At 33.1% G+C, this 16,579-nt stretch overlaps 1 protein-coding gene and 1 pseudogene across 1 annotated transcript; both read right to left on the reverse strand.

Annotated features, from left to right (window-relative positions):
• Positions 1–1,858: 1,858 nt before the first annotated feature.
• On the reverse strand, positions 1,859–15,916 carry LOC18105591 (uncharacterized; annotated as a pseudogene).
• LOC18105590 (sesquiterpene synthase 2) lies at positions 6,737–9,622 on the reverse strand. Its single transcript, XM_006374171.3, has 7 exons — positions 9,458–9,622; positions 9,076–9,337; positions 8,613–8,979; positions 8,217–8,435; positions 7,965–8,103; positions 7,597–7,845; positions 6,737–7,261 (listed from the first exon to the last, which is right to left on the reverse strand). Exons 1-7 carry the CDS (start codon positions 9,590–9,592, stop codon positions 6,968–6,970), a joined length of 1,665 nt encoding a protein of 554 aa, XP_006374233.3. The 5' UTR covers positions 9,593–9,622; the 3' UTR covers positions 6,737–6,967.
• Positions 15,917–16,579: the final 663 nt, after the last annotated feature.

The raw sequence follows: 16,579 nt of genomic DNA on the forward strand, positions 1-16,579 counted from the left end.
CCTCATTCTTTTAATTGCAATGTGTTTCGTCTTGAATCATTTATTAGGTTAATTTGTTTTTCAATTTTATCCCTTTACACTTGATTTTTATATTGGATTTGGTCCTCATTTTTTTGATTGTGATGTATTTGGTCTTGAATCCTTTATTGAATTAATATGTCTTTGAATTTTATCTCTTAACATTTTATTTTTATATCAAATATGTTACTCATTCTTTTGATTGTTATTTTTAGTTATTCTTATTCTTTTCTCAATTGAAATTGTTTTTCAATTGCATCCCTTATGATTTAGTTTTATTTTTTTATGTCAAATTTGATACTCTTTCTTTTCAAATCTATATTTTTTAAATCACTTTTGTTTTTTAAATTTATTTTTTCAAGTTTATCCCTAATTATTTTGGTTGGTTGATAATTTTACATTATTATTTTTTCGGGTTTGCCTTTTATGTCGTGGTCCAGTTTTATGACCCGTGTCACAGGTTCTGAATGTTGGACCGGGTTGGCTCCGGTTGCTTTTGATTATTTTTTAGAACTTTATCCATCATCATTAAGTTCATTACAAATTGGTATTCTTTATTTATTTATTTTTAGTTTTGGATTATTCTATGAATTTGATTTTTCTTTTTAATTTTGCCTTTCAATTCAATATTTGATGATATTTAAGGTTTGACTCTCAATGTTTTAATTAATGATTTTGATTCTTAGCTTTTTTATTAGATTTTAATTTGTTTTTGATTTCATCCTTAGATCTATAATCTTGATTTTTTTAAAAAAAATTAGTCCTCATTCTTTTAATTTTAATTTTTTAATTTGGGATTCATTTGTTAATTTGATTTTTTTTTCTAGTTTTTTCTTACAATTCAAAATTTTGGTTTATTCTCTCAATTTTTTTTTGAATGAAGTTCTTATTCTCTTAATTGTTATTTTTTATCCTTCAATTTTTTTATTTATCATTTGACATTTTATTTATTCGGATTTGGTCTCCTTGGTTTTTTCCATTTTTTCTAGGCCCTGCCCAACAGTTAATCTAGGACAATTATCGAGTTACAGGTCGAGTGAGTTGATTCGAGTTAACCCAAGTTAACAAAATCTTTTTATTTTATAAGAAAGTCAAAATAATACCATTTTGGGAAAAAAATAGTCATCGGGTTTTGGATGGATTTTCCCTGAGTTAACCGGAACATGGGTCAATTGGGTTTTTAATCGTCTTACACTCGATCAATTCCCACCCAATTTCTTTTGAAGTCGTTTTTTTTTTATTTTTTATTTTTTCCTTCGAAGTTCAATTTTTTAAAAAATTAAAATTAAACTTTATTTTTTTTCTATTTTTCCTTTTATTATATTATCTTGTCCTTTTCACGGGTTTTCACAATCTCATTTGATTTTGCTAGTGCTTTATTTTCTTAAGTTGTCTTTCTACTATGTCAACTCGTGAAATTTTTATTTTTAAATACAATGATATCACTTGCTATAAAGAAATTGACCCGGCTCATGTCGAATCACAGAGTATTTATATACCCGGTGTAACCAAAAACCTGTAGGATCAAGCATGTTAGCAGTGTAGTCAACGCATGGTCTAACCATGCAGACAGCCATTTCAGCCATGAATCGGCATTCTTAGTCTTCTTTTCCTTTTTTCTTTCAACAGATACAAATTTTCAAATTATTCCACCAGTCAAGCAAGTTCTGTTCCAAAGGCTCCTTTGTCCTAGGGACGACATGTTAAGGATTCAAATCTATAAACAGACACAGACGAGTAGAGTAGTGATCATGCGATCAAATGATTAATCAGTCATTTGTGATTTCAAGTACATATTGGTTAGGGTACAAACTATGTCAAAAATTCAGCTGTTAGCCTGATATACATTAAAGAAGGTGGCGAAAGAAAGTGTACTGAAATTCAATGGATGATATATAATTCTAAAAACACAAAAGATCAACATGAAAACATGTCAGGAATCACTTTCACCTGTGAGATTTTTTTCAACATATTCATTCAACTCTGCTTTACCTCGTTCGTGATCTTTCTAAGTGTGTTCACGTAAGTATAACTGGAAAATGATACAAAAAGCTTGCGGAACCTGCAGAATAAAGTCACACAAAATGAAATACGAAATCTTATCTATTCCAAAGACAAAGCATAAAAACAAAAGGGAAGCAGATTGGGGAATAAGGGAGAGTCACAACATGATCACGATCCTCTCAATTCCATTTCAATAATTTGTGACAGCACGCATACCAAACCCACTGGCTTGAATGTTCTGCCATCGCATGGAAGCTCTTCTGGGGGTGCTCATTTAGCAGGCAATGCATCATCCCATCAGTGTATTTCATGGGTAATAACATGGGCAACCAAATATCAATAGGTCCACCGCAAAATGCTGGTGCTGACCTGAGAACAAAATGAGAAGACAATGATGATTCTCCTGGAAAGAGAAAAATACAAATGACATGATATGATCATCGATCATTTTGAGGGAAAGGAAAAACAGTTAATTGAACTTGTCTGCAACTAATATTCTCTAGAGACCCGCATTTTAGACGGCAAATGAAAGCATTCAATACCATGACCAGATTGTCATTTGGAACTCCCGGGAGAAGGGAAAATGGCACTTTGGTAAACAGTAGCAGATCAGACTCATCAGAAACTACAAATAACATAAAAGCATCGGGCTGTCCTGATCATGCATGCATATCATGTCAGCAACGGATTATCAGTTGGCAGCAATGGATAAATCCGTTGCTAAAATATCAACAACAACAAATTTGCATCCGATTTTTGTCGTTGCTAATTCCGTTGCTAAATTGTTTTAGCAACAGATTTTAGTATTATTTACAACAAAATAATCTGTTGCTAATTACTCTATTTTTTTAGTATTGGCATGTTTTTACATCGTTGATGGGTCCAGTCAAACAAATAGTCGAATCACAAAAAAGGCATAAAATGAAACACTGGGGGTAATTAAAAGAAGGCTAAAGAACTTGTATACCTACAATTTCCCAGGCTTCAATACTTCTTTGTGAAACATTTTACAGGAGCGTGCTGCATATGCATCAAAAAGGGTAAAGTTAAAATAAATAATTCCAAGAAGAAATAGCAACTTGATCAGAAATAACAATAGCTAGGAATGGTCGTGCAGAAATTGCCCATTTTCTTGATAGGGAAAGACAAGATTCAAAGCAAGTATCTGATTTAAAAGGGACTTGAATGATGGACGTACATTCCAAATTCTTGTAATTAATTGGAGTAATTAATGTTAAACTGTTTTAATAGCAGGAATTCACATTAAAACAAAATGACAGACGTATCAGGACCAGAATTGAGAAAAGAGAAGTCTTCAAGCATATCCAGTTTACTGAAGCTCAGAGCATAATTAACTTACCGTACTCCATAATGAACAACACGATGATTACAGTGGCCAGAAACCCCATAATTATCAAAAGTAATAATCTGAAAAGCAAAGAAATCGACAAAATTTACCCTCAATTTGAGATCATATGTTGGAATCTTTTAGTATTGATCAAGTCGTACAGTTGGGTCTGTTACAGTTGATATCAAAGTCCTGATATGGATTCTGAAAAGAATTCAAAAGAGGACTCACCAAGAGATTAAAACAGATTTATCCTCTGCAGGGAGGGGAAACAGAGATATAGACTTTTACAAAGGGCAAGAAGAGAGCCCTTTGAAAGATACTGCTTCACACATGCACCAGCAATATCGACTCAAGCAAGGCATGAAGAATCGACGGGGCCTCAAGTCAAACAGGCACCAAGGCAAACTGGGGATGTCCGGCCGACTGTGTCAGCCCCACAGGAACGAGCAGAGGAGCCCCCTCAGACTATACCAGCAGGGCCATCTGTTCTTTATGTTGATCCGATGCTCCTGACCCAGCTAGTCAAAGCAGTAATGGAAGGTATGACTAATACTGCCACTCCTATGCCAGCACTCCCACCTGCACCCATCATACCAACCGTTTCAGGAGCAGCTACAACTACTAATAATATGGTACATCTAGTTCGATTGGTGAAAAGTATGAAAGAAATGAGTTGTGAACCCTACTCAGGTGAACAGGATGTTGAAGTGGTGGGAAGGTAGATTAGAAAGGTAGAGAAAACGATGATTCAAATTAAGATACCAAATGATCTGCGAGTAGATTGTGCTACACAATTACTATCAGATGGTGCTATGACTTGGTGGGAGACAATTCAGTTGAGGAGGGCTATAGAAACCCTATCTTGGGATAATTTGAAGACGGAGTTTGAGAATCAATACTACTCCAAATATCATCGAAAGATGAAGGAACATAAATTCCTAGCCTTGAGACAAGAGGGGATGTTAATTAGTACTCGAGTACGAACGGTGATTTCATGACCTCTTACTATTCGCATCACATTATGTCCCATCAGAACAATACATGATAGAAAAGTTAAGGAATGGCTTCAGACAAGAATTAAAGCAAGACTTGATTGCTTTACAATCCAAAACAGTAAGGGAATTGATTGAAGCAGCACAAGCCTTGGAGGTTTGTAGGGAAGAAGGCCAATAGAGTCACGGAGGTGTAGGAAAATGAAAGGATATGGAATTTTCAGGCAAGCCACCACTTCTAAAGAAGGGTAAAGGCGAACAATTCTTTCAATTCAAGAAAAGAGCGAGGACATCAACAAGTTCTTGACAAAATATCAGTGGGAAGTCAAGAGGTGGCCAGGCCCGCTCTAGGATTGTTGCTTCGAGGGGGTAATTATCAGAAAGTGCACAGTGCGAACAAAGACACCCTGGGAATTGCTTGGTTTCTCCCGGCCGATGTTATATATGTCGAGGAGAAGGTCATAGGTGGAGAGCCTGCCGGTACTTGGGAAGAGGATGTCATCATTGTGGTGAGAAGCGTCACTTTAAAAGAGAATGCCCCTGATTAAATATTGAACAACCTCAGAATCAAAGGTAGCCAAGTTAGAGTCACCAACAGTCCATCACGGTGAACAGATCAGGAAAGTCGACTCAGTCAGGAGTCAACTCTAATAGGGGACAACCTAGAATGCAAAATGAAAATGGTCACAGAAGAGTTTTTTTTTTTTTTTGTTCTTGGTTTGTTCTAATGCTTATTTGGTACTTCTGATAAATCTATTTTATAAGCATTTAGATTGCTTTTCTACCTAATTTTCAACCAGAGTTTACATAACTCATTTACCCGAGCTTTGCTTAAGGTGATCCAAAACGCTATGGAACCCTAAGGAACAAATATAGGACTTTCATGTTTTGATTTTTCAGAATTTCTCACTGCATCAAGGTCTAAATTGGTCAGAATTATATTTCTTGTTTTCTAATTGACTATAAATGAGGAGAGATAAGAAAATAGTTATAATGATGAATATTCAAAGTGTGAATTGATATATATGCATTGATGATCGGTTATAAAAGACTCGATGATGGATGTTGACTTCGACCAAGGTTTGTTCTTTTGAATGATTTTGATATTTTAATTTGAGTTGTTTCTTAGTTATTTTTCTTTTTATACTCAAACACCTCATCTCTGTTTGTTTAGCACAATATTAGGCTAGATACTTTTTGTGGAAACGATACATACTCACACTACTATATTTTTTGTTAAAACTAAAAAGTATACATAATAAGATTAAAAGAAGCTCGGACCTTTATGAGATGTAAGGTGGATTTTTCGTATTGGTTGGAAATAAAGGGCAAAGGGTTGAGAATTAATCCATACTTTTAGTAAAAAAATCTAGAAGCTATAATTACTAAAGCAATCATGAAGCATAATTATATTTGGTTTATAATAAATTGAGATAAAAAAAATGTATCAAACTTCTACCATATTTATGGCATCAATGTAATTAGTTGTTGGTTCAATTCAATAGTTTAAACTATTAGATGAGATCCCAATATATAATTTAAATTATTCTCTAACACATTTCCTCAAGTGAAAGCCTTTTGGGCTTGAAACTTGCATAGGCCCACACTATCTTGTGCTTAATTTTTATCAAATAAATGAGGATGGTGAGATTTGAACTCATGACCGTTTGGTCATCAAGGCTTTGATACCATGTCAAAGAACTAATTCAACATAATAGCTTAAGTTGTTAGGTGAGGTCTCAAGATATGATTTATATTATTCTCTAACACTCCTCAACAATCCAAGTAGTTTATCCATTTCCAAACTATCAAGTTATCCTTTTTTCATGATTGTCTCGTTTAATTATTAGGAAGCCTTTAGTTTATTATTTGTTGCAATCTACTGCTAGGTTAGATATCAGATCCGTAATTGTTTGATCTCTCTAATCTGCATAGAAACTAAGATTTAATGATTTGCTATGTAAGAAATTAATAGATCCTAGAAAGAACTTTCAACTAAATTAAATGCAATTATTTGTGCCTGTGTTTTTTAGCTTCATCAATCTCTTTATTTTTTAAGGCTCTTTACTAGGATTAATTAAATTTCTTATTTTCTAATTGACTACAACTTAGGAGAGATAGGAAAATAGTTATAATAATGAATTTTCAAAGTGCAAATTAATATAAATGCATTGATGATCAGTTAAAAAAGACCCGATGATGGATGTTGACTTAGACTAAGATTTGTTCTTTTGAATGATTTTGATATTTTAATTTGAGTTCTTTCTTAGTTATTCTTTTTTAAACTGTTTTTTTTTATATACTTAAAACCCCATCTTTGTTTGCATAGCACAATATTAGGCTAGATATTACTTTTTATGAAAATAATAAATACTCGCATTACTATATTTTTTTATTAAATAGTCTAGGTTTTATTTTTGGTTACATGCGACAACACACCAGCTATATATCAAACTAAAATAGAAAAAATACAAAATAAGAAAAATAAGCCTCCTTATTCTATTAGAAAGTCTCCTTTGCTCCTCATTAGCATGGGGGCTATAATGGGCAGGCATTTGTTTCCATTGTAATCGCAAGCAAGCGGAAATCGGCAACCTAGCAGTTATATAGGCACCGAATCTATAACCAATGACGCAACATTGTTTTTCATTACTTCTCCAACATGGGTGTACTCATCTTTCTCCTTGTAAATGACATCGATGACTCTCGTAAGATTGAGAATGCGTTCAAGCAGAGGCATCGGCACAGCGGTAGGTTTGAGACACTCTTCATTAATATCCTTCCAAGCATTGACGACTTGCATGTGAAACTCTTTATACACTTCTTGTTCCGAGAGACCATATTGCCTTATGTAACATTCAACTCCAGAGGCAGCATGTCCTCTCTCTTGTTCAAACTGAAAAGTACACAAAATAAGACTAAAAGAAGCTCAGACCTTTATGACATGTAGGGTGGAGTTTTTGTATTGGTTCGAAATAAAGGGAAAAGGTTTGGGAATTAATCCATACTTTCAGTAAAAAAATCCATAAATTGACGTAAAAATAAATGTATCAAACTTCTACCATATTTATGGCATCAATGTAATTAGTTGTTCATTTCCTCCTCAAAAATCCAAGCAGTTCATCCATTTCCAAACTATCAAGTTATCCTAACTCCAACAGCTATTACTTTCAATGAATTTCAAACAATCTTTACTTGCATGTTTTTTAACAAATTAAAATAAGCTCATACCTTGTGTGATCTTACATCATCTACGAGTCTGCTAATTGTTTCTGAGGCTCTAACAATTTTAGGGCGATTGAACACCCAGTCAAATGCTTGCTCGGTCACCATGTCGCCCATGCCAATGAAAGACACGGTTGCGAGCAAGGAATAACCAGACGTTACTAGAGCCACCTGCATATATTCTTCCATCGTCGGGATATGATTTTCATGGAACCATTTGGCTTCGTCAAAGTAGGCATGGACTAGAACTTTCATCTGTTATACATCGTACGTACATATAAAAATGAATACTAAGTTAAACATAATAGAGTAATTTCTACAACATAGTATATTAGTATTTGATTTAAGGAGAGAGTCAAGAGTGTGGTGCATACTGCTTGTTTTCCAAAGTGGACTCTGTAGGACCATCCCTCCTTCGCCACTTTTTCCTCAATTTCACTATAAACATTCAATAGTGCCTCATAACATATTTTCATGTAGTCTGGAAGCTGGTCCATGCTTTTAGTGTCCCACCTGAAAATTAAGTGTCCAGGTTTTTGTAATCGCATTGTAACCGTTACTTGTCTCTTAATCAAGCTCTACTTATTTAAAAAATAAAATAAAAGAGCCGTTTCCATGCAACAAACCTGTCAATTGCTTCAGTGAAAAGTTCCAGCTCTTCAAGGGTGCCATAAACATCATAGATGTCATCAATAATCGATGTCATGGCTATTACTTTGGTAAGTATTTTCCTCGCGAGGGAGTACTGAGGCTCAAAATATGCACCTACTATCCAGAAGAAGCACTCGACCACCCTGTCCCTCGCAAAAGGAAGCCTTCTAGCAAAGTCCAAACCCTTCCACCACCTGAAACAAATAAAATATTGAGCACTATCTGAAGAAGTAAATAGCTTCACAAGTAATCCTCAAAAAAAGAAAAAGAAGAAAAAGGCGCTGGTGCACGCATTATAACTTGCTCTCTGCGTCAATATTCATTTTAACATGTCAACGTGCTTTCAATCTAAATTTGGATACAAGTATCACCTTGTAATTTCTGAAAGCTCTTCTTTATGTAATTCTTGCACGACATTGAAATTCAACTTTGCAAGCCTTAGTAAAGTTTTGTTACATGACGGCTCGTCCTGATAGAAAGAAATGTAGCGCCTGCTCTCCAGTCTTGGAACGCCCCTTCTGATGGGCTGCTTTAGGGCATGAGAAACTTTTGCTGTTAGTGGACAGTTTGGACTAGTTTCCATGGACTTGAGGTGGATGGTTGTGAAAGCTAGGGCCTCATCAAGAATATCTTCTCCATGCACCGCTAGATGTGCTGCTTCATAGAGACCTAGGATGCCTCGAACATCATTGGATGGCTTGAAATAACCTTTGTCATCTTTGAACTTGTTGAATATATCTGAATTAAATCACCAAAGAAATGGACTTGAAAATTTGTATGAAGCTTATGTCATGCACATTTCTTATAACAAATGGCCATACATATACTAATTACCACATGAAACGTTGTAGCCATGTTGTCTTAGTAGTCGAAAACCAAGAGCAGTGTTGTAAAGGTCATCATCTTCCATATCAATACGGTTATTGTAGATATGCTGTAGTGCTTCTTCTATCTCTGTTTCAAAGTGGTAAGCCACACCTAGGCGCTGGATTGCATCTATAAGATCGAGCTTTTGTGATGAATTACTAGCCAAGAGTTCCCTCTTAAATTGTTCCCTCAGCTTTTCAATTTCTTGCAATTCAATGGCTTCATGCACCTGCTTTAGTTACCATATTAAACGCATCATTAGATTTCTCAAAGGGAGAAGAAAATAACAAAGAATCACTCACTCACACACACACACACACACAGTATTGTCCTTTTTGCATGCAATGACCTTGTCTTTGGGGAGATGGGAAATGAATTGATCACCCCAAATGCTTGGATGATAATTGGCTGTCCGGCGAATAATCTCATTATCACGAGCTTGAGGAGCCTTGGGTACAACTTCTTGGGAGACTTGGGTAGACATGTTGCTTCGGCAAGGATGTTCAATAGATGGCAAATTTTTTATCGGTTAAGGAAATAGAGCAGTGAACAACATCTGCAGAGATCAGGTGTATTTATAGGCAGCTGATGGGGGTACTTTCGGTGTTTAATTATAAATCACGTAAGAATATATATAATATTTTACCTCAATTTTCCACCTTCTGTTTTAATTACTTTTAATTTGATAAACGAAAACCTTGTGTTAAACATGGTTGCTGATGTTGTTGTATGGAAAACATTTTGAATTGCAAAATATCGACTACATATTTTGTTGATATTTTCCAATGCCAGCAGAATACTGTTGTTGAAAATTTGTTTGTCAATTAATATGTGGAATGCATGCTGTGATATTTTCCAATGCCACATCTAAACACAAGGTTTTCAATTCTGTGGGCAATGAAAAGAATATTTCATTAATCATAAAATTGTTAACAATAATCAAAATAAAAATTGATAAAATTAAAAAAATGTAAATCAAGATATTCAATCATACAAAATAAGACTTTCATCTGATTGTGTTTACTTAACTTGTTTATTAAAATTAATAAAGGATAAATTCACAACGTAAAAACCTCATGACTTAAAAGATAAACATATATGAAATTGACAAATAAACTCATGCATAAAAAAAATATTATGCAAGGCCAAACACATCAGCAATATCATTTAAAAATAAATATTTTTTTATTTTTAAAAATAAACTGCATTTGTATAAAACACACAAAAAAAAAAGATTCTAAATGAATTAGTATAACACCTTGAAAAAAAAACCATCTAAAAATACAATATTAAAAAAAAATGCAGAGTGATAAGATCATATGAAAAGCAGAATCTCTAACAAATCAAATGTTGAATGAAATCAATAAAAACAAATCAATTACACAAAAAGATCTAAAAAATAAAAGTGAAAAAAAAACATTAATTAAAGGGCAACTAAAAATTTGATTTGATATGCGCTTAGTAGCGGGTCATCATTTTTCTTTCTCAAAAACAACTTGAGTATACAGACTATTTTGATATGTTTTTTTACTTAATATAAATTATAAGTGTAAATCAAAAAGTTTATCTAAACATCTAATAATCATCTCTGTAAATAAATAAATAAAATTGTTAATAATAACTAAAAGAGAAACTGAGAAAAATAAGAGATAAATATAAATCAAGATATTTAATCTTACAAAATGAGACATTTATCTATTTTTGTCCACTAAACTTGTTCATTAAAATTAATAAAAGATATTGGAAATAAAAACACATATGAAACAGAGTGAATAAAATAAAATAAAATAAAATATGCATGGACGAACATACAAGAACTATTATTTCAAAATAACTATTTTTTATACAAAACATAACCTACTTGTGTAAAGTCAAATAAAAAATAGGCAAAAACTAAACACAAAACAAAACAACATTTTTTGAAATAAATTCTTTATCCAAAAACAACTTGCAAAACTCATAATTTAAGTAATGAGACATAGACAAATTGATAGAAAAGAATATAAAGTTAACCATAAAAAAATTGTTTTTTAAAACAATATAGAATGATGAAATCGCAAATATAAAGAGTAAAAAAAAAAAGAATTCCTAACCGTATTAACACTTAAAACTTGTGACTCAAGTCATTAAATTGGAAGCATTACAAATGAAAAAACCACGAAGCTCAATCCCAAATAAATCAAACGCCGAAGGATGTATCCGGGAAAAAAATCAACCACAAAAAAAATTAATTAAAAAATAAGGGTGGAAACCAAAATAAAAAATAAATTAGGCATTTAAAAATTAAATTGCAGGGTTAAATCAAGCAGAAAAAATAATTAATAATAGGAAAAAAATCAAAAGAATGAAGGCTAAATTAAAAAAACTTTGACAAAAGATCCAAGGATAAAAATAACAAATCAAAAGAATAAGTGTAATTAAACCCCGGGAAAAATAAATAAATAAATAAAAGTGAAGAAATTCATGCATATGGTTAAATAAAAATATGAATTCAAAAATTTTTGAATATAAATTTCCGGGCGAAATAATTCGAGACATTATAATAAACCTGGTACTGTTGAGGGTTGGATTTAATTGAAGAGAATAATACACTTAAAGGAAATGGGGCCTAAATGCAAATAAGGGAAATTATAAAGTATAAATACTCTCTCATCACCAAACATCTGCAGAAACCATAAGGAAAGAAAATAGAGAGTTTTGTATCCATTCTTGCAAAATCAAAAGTGAAACACTAAAATTTCAAGAACCCATCCAAGATTAAGGGTTTATAGATGGGATAAACACTTGTGTGCAAAGGATTAACAATAAAATTGGATAAGAAGAAAAGAAAGGAGGGAGTTGAAAATCTTTAACTGGTTGAAGATCAAAATCTTAATTCGTACCGGGTAAGATGTTCTAAACATGATCTTAAAAATTCATTTCAAATTCGATAATGAATTGATGCCTTGATATTGAATTATAGGTTAGGGTTCTTAGACATGAATTGGGAAAAAAGTATTTGTTGTTAAAATTAACTTAATTCATGCGTAGTATGTAGTTTATGAAAGTGTTGTGTGAAGGGAAGGGGGTGAGGAATCTGGACAGACTTGTCTCTTGACTTTCGGTGAGATTTCGGGTAGGAGGATGAGGGAATTAGAATCGGATTCCTTCATAAAAATGTAGATTTGGATGTTAGCTAACCAAGGAAAGTGGTCTTGCTCAATTTAGAGATGTAGAACTTCAGTTATGGGTTACCAGCCGAGACTGAGTCGTGACTGATTCTGTAGGGTAGTAGGATTGATTAGTTGATGAGCAATTTTTGACTATCTTGGAGGCAGAACTGGGTTCTCCTTTCTTCAGAGAACTTGTAGCCTCGTGTCTTAGCTTTCTAACGAGATCAATCTCACTTAAAATGGAGTTCTAGAACTCTAGATATAGTTAAAAATTTGATGAGTGTTTAAACAGTAACAGTTCAATGTCTAGACAGTAACAGTTGGATAGTAACGGTTGGACAGTAACAGTTCAATGTCAAGACAGTAACAATTGGACAGTAACAGTTCAAAATTAGACAGTAACAGTAGACTTTCACGTGAATACTATATGTAAGAATATAAAAGAATTGAGTCATACGAATACTTACACATTGAGATACTAACTCTGAAAATATGCATGATATATGTATGTATGTTATTATGAGGAAATGAACATGCATAGAAAGTAACATATGAGTAATGAATGAATATGGATTCTCTATAATATCGGCTTGAAGGAATCATAACAAAAACTTCCTTGTGATTCAGGAGGGGCAACCAGGATTGAATCTTCTATTAGGGGAGGTCACGAAACAGGCGGAGCAGGTGTGTGATTTTCCCTCCTATTTGCACTTATACAATTTAAAATTCTTCTGGTGAATGCAATTACAATAAATATCGTGTTCAATGTAAATAAAGTCTAGCGTATTTACAAGATTAACTTCGGCTAATGGCATCCGTTATAGGATTGCCGAGAGATGAATTACAAGATTAGACTTTGCAAGGTCACCTGGTTCATGCAAGTAAATAAGAGTATTCAAATAAAAAATATACAAATGAGTGTTAATTGGGTTTAAAAGATTTATAAGCAAAATATAAGTTGTTTGTTAGAATTCTTATAGATCCGATAGAAAATATATATATATATATATATATATATATATATATATATATATTGTTTTATCAACATAATGGTATGTTTATTTATGTAACATGTCCATCAAATATCCAGGGAGATCATTAGTTTAGGACTCTACTTTGTCAAGTTTATGTAAATATTTAACTTAAACAAAAAGGAAATTAACACATTTATGTAGTATGTTTTTGTGTAAACCTTGATATATTTATAAAAGTTCAGCTTAGCATGTAGTACTTTAGTTATCTTGTAATTAACCCTTTTGAAATGTTTAAGAACACTTATTATGATGTAAATGTTTTCTTTGCATGTTAGTATTCCCTTTTCTTTTAAATTTTATGATATGATATGTGGGCTATGTACATATTGAACTTACTCATAGGATTATATATATATATATATGAGGTATTGAATTATGATTATTGATATAAGGTCCGGAATTATGGGACCTTGTGATAATGGGTTAATTGAGTAAATTGATAGTAGTCGATAACTTGGGATGTCCTAATGAAACTCTGCCGAATTTTTGGTAGATTTCAAAAAAAAAATATTACCCTAAAATTAAAAGCATATGTTGAGATCTTTTAACATTGATCAAGTCGTATAGTCGGACTGTTACAATAAGGACCGAATTGGTAAAAATAATATATGACAAATTATAATTTAAGGATTGAGTTAAAAATATAAATTTTTTTTGTAAAAGGGTCAAATGACGAAAATAAGCAATAAAAAACATAAGGACTGAAATTGAAAAACAAAAAATTGGACAAACTTGCACTTTAACCGAAAGAGAGAGAAAAGAAGGGTGCTCACTTCTATTGAGTTGTGAAATGCTAAGGTCTTAGACATCATTGAGGGGATACTTGGGCTTCTCCATCTAGTAGTCCGGAGCTTTAGCCTATTTGGAACTCAATTACTATTAACCCCGGGAGTGTCTTACCGAACCATTATGTCTAGAATGGTCACTCATCGAGGAGGTTCTCTATTGACTTGGTATGAGAGGTTTTTAGAAATTCCATACTCACATACTCTATATAACATATTTTCTAGTTCCGAGGTTTAATCCTGAGACACTCTTTTATCTCATGGCCTGTCTCTATAGGTTGTCTCTATATCATAGACAATCTACATGCTTTTCAGATCATTCCCTCTTTGACATGTATCCTTTGTGGGTCGCAGGTTGAAATACATGAATATTTATTCTTTCAGTGCCCTTTCTCTGCTACTGTTTAGGATGCTATCATAAGCATGACCCTTATGGGTTGAATTTCTTTAACATGGCATCAGCTATTTCAGTGGTGGGCATATAGGCACTTGAAAAGAAAAAGAAATTTATACATCTACTTGCTCTATTAGCCCTCTCAGTCTCGGTTTACTTCATCTGGTATGAGAGAAATAACTGAGTCTTTCATCGGATTTATTGATCTCATCAGGATGTTTGCGAGGACATTTTTTATTTGGTCCGGTCTCGTTTTGTAGAACTCGAACCAAGGTTTCACATCTCAACTACTTTCAGGTCTATTTGGCGCTCTCGAGAGTTATGAGATACCGCTGCTCTTACTGATTTCAAGATTCTGTTTAGCATAGTTTTATATGTAATTAATCAGTCCAACGGCTCATCTACTATTTGTCTTCACAATTTGCTTATGTCCCTTTTTAGTTTCTTTTTAGTTTTTGTTTCTTTTCCTTATTATTTTTTGTCACATAAACCATAAATCATAAACCAGGGTAACAAGCATTTGTATTTTTTTGGAAGTATGGCCTTCATACTTTGTATAGTTTTTTTCTTTTATAAAAAAAATGAACTTAAAATTGTCGAGAGGAAACAAACATCTCACCATGTCAATGCCATGACTAGATACCTCCTCTACAATAATCTTCGCCAACAAGTCATGGTCCCAGACTTCACCAAAACCATCCTACATGTTGACACTGTATCAAATTATAAAGGCCTAAAGGCCTCAAGATGAAATTTCAACTAAAATTAAAAGACACGGGTGTTTACAAGAGCAACTAGGAGTACAACCTGCAAATCTTGATGGTCTAGAACCTTCACCTGTTGAACTAGGATCTGCATTGCCTACACAACGAATAAAATAAAATGAATTACAAAATTTACGTTCTAAAATCCACAGAATAAATCACACCAGGGTGTCATTCAAACTATTTTAAGAAATTTATGATTTCATAGATTACATTTAGCCAAAAAATTGAACAGCGCAGGAAATAAAAGCGTTATATAGGTTCAGAGATGAATTCAAAACTAACAAAAACAGATTCTTTGCTCCATCCGAAATGCCAGTTTCAAATTTTTATGTGCATTTATCAAGCAGTGCTATAACAAAATTGTAGTATTCGACCTTCTCCACATCTAATCAACTTGTACTCATCTATCTATAATGGCTTTGCAGTGCTCAATTTACATGGATTCATCATCTGGGTGTATAACAACAAGCAATACATTTCTCCTGGAGAGAGCTTCGCCTGAGTTTAATAAAGACAAAAGGGTGTCAAAATCTTAACAAATAAAAACCATATGCTTCCACCAACCATCACTAAAAAATGAAGTCTTTGCATATGAACTTGATGATGAGTAAAGAACTTTCCATGAAGAAGCAATCCAAAGTAAAATCAAAGAAACAGCAATCAAAATCCATCCCATCTGTATAGAGCATTCACCTGTTATAGACCAATATCTTAAGCAAATGTGCATGTGTGTGCGCATGTATTTTTCTTGATATTTTAACTTTTTATATTTAAATGAATCAAATAAAAAGAAAAAAAAAGAATCTTGTAACGTCTCTTTTTTCTTCGTGGTAATTAGCTTCTAAACTCTTACAAACTTCTCTATTATCTTACATAGATTTCAGCAGGAACTAGCAATATTTGGAGGTATGAACTCTAACGTTATGGCCGACGTAGAAAGTTTGGCTTCTCTACTGGAAGAGGATAAGTAAAAAAACAAAAGATCGATGATCATGGCCATTGGGTTCATGCAATAATATTCAATTAGGCGTAGAAAAAACTTATTTTCTTAATAATTAATATAGAAATCTAGAAGAGGAACAAAAAGATATGAGGCCTTTATGTGTGTCTCTATATACAAACGCGGCAAGAACAACAATGCCACTAAAAATCAAAGGCGTAAAATTAATCGTGTAGCTAGCTAGTGTCCCAAATTAAAACCATTTGTGCATGTAACTATCATCTAAAACCCATTCCTTTTGCCGGCTGCGCAACTGCATCAACGACATTGTCTTCTCATGCGAGAGAGAGAGTACAATTACTTCATTGACCTTAAAATAAAGAAAATTAAAGGATGTAT

The sequence above is a fragment of the Populus trichocarpa genome, chromosome 15 (assembly GCF_000002775.5).
Source record: "Populus trichocarpa isolate Nisqually-1 chromosome 15, P.trichocarpa_v4.1, whole genome shotgun sequence".
Taxonomy (NCBI): Eukaryota; Viridiplantae; Streptophyta; class Magnoliopsida; order Malpighiales; family Salicaceae; genus Populus; species Populus trichocarpa.

What these genes read in the sequence shown, in the direction of transcription:
- LOC18105590 (XM_006374171.3), bottom strand. Translation starts at nt 9,592, where the DNA reads ATGTCTACCCAAGTCTCCCAAGAAGTTGTACCCAAGGCTCCTCAAGCT. An exon ending in TCCACTTTGGAAAACAAGCA is followed by an intron (nt 7,846 to 7,964) that starts GTATGCACCACA and finishes GATGTATAACAG; the next exon opens with ATGAAAGTTCTAGTCCATGC. An exon ending in ATGATGTAAGATCACACAAG is followed by an intron (nt 7,262 to 7,596) that starts GTATGAGCTTAT and finishes TGTACTTTTCAG; the next exon opens with TTTGAACAAGAGAGAGGACA.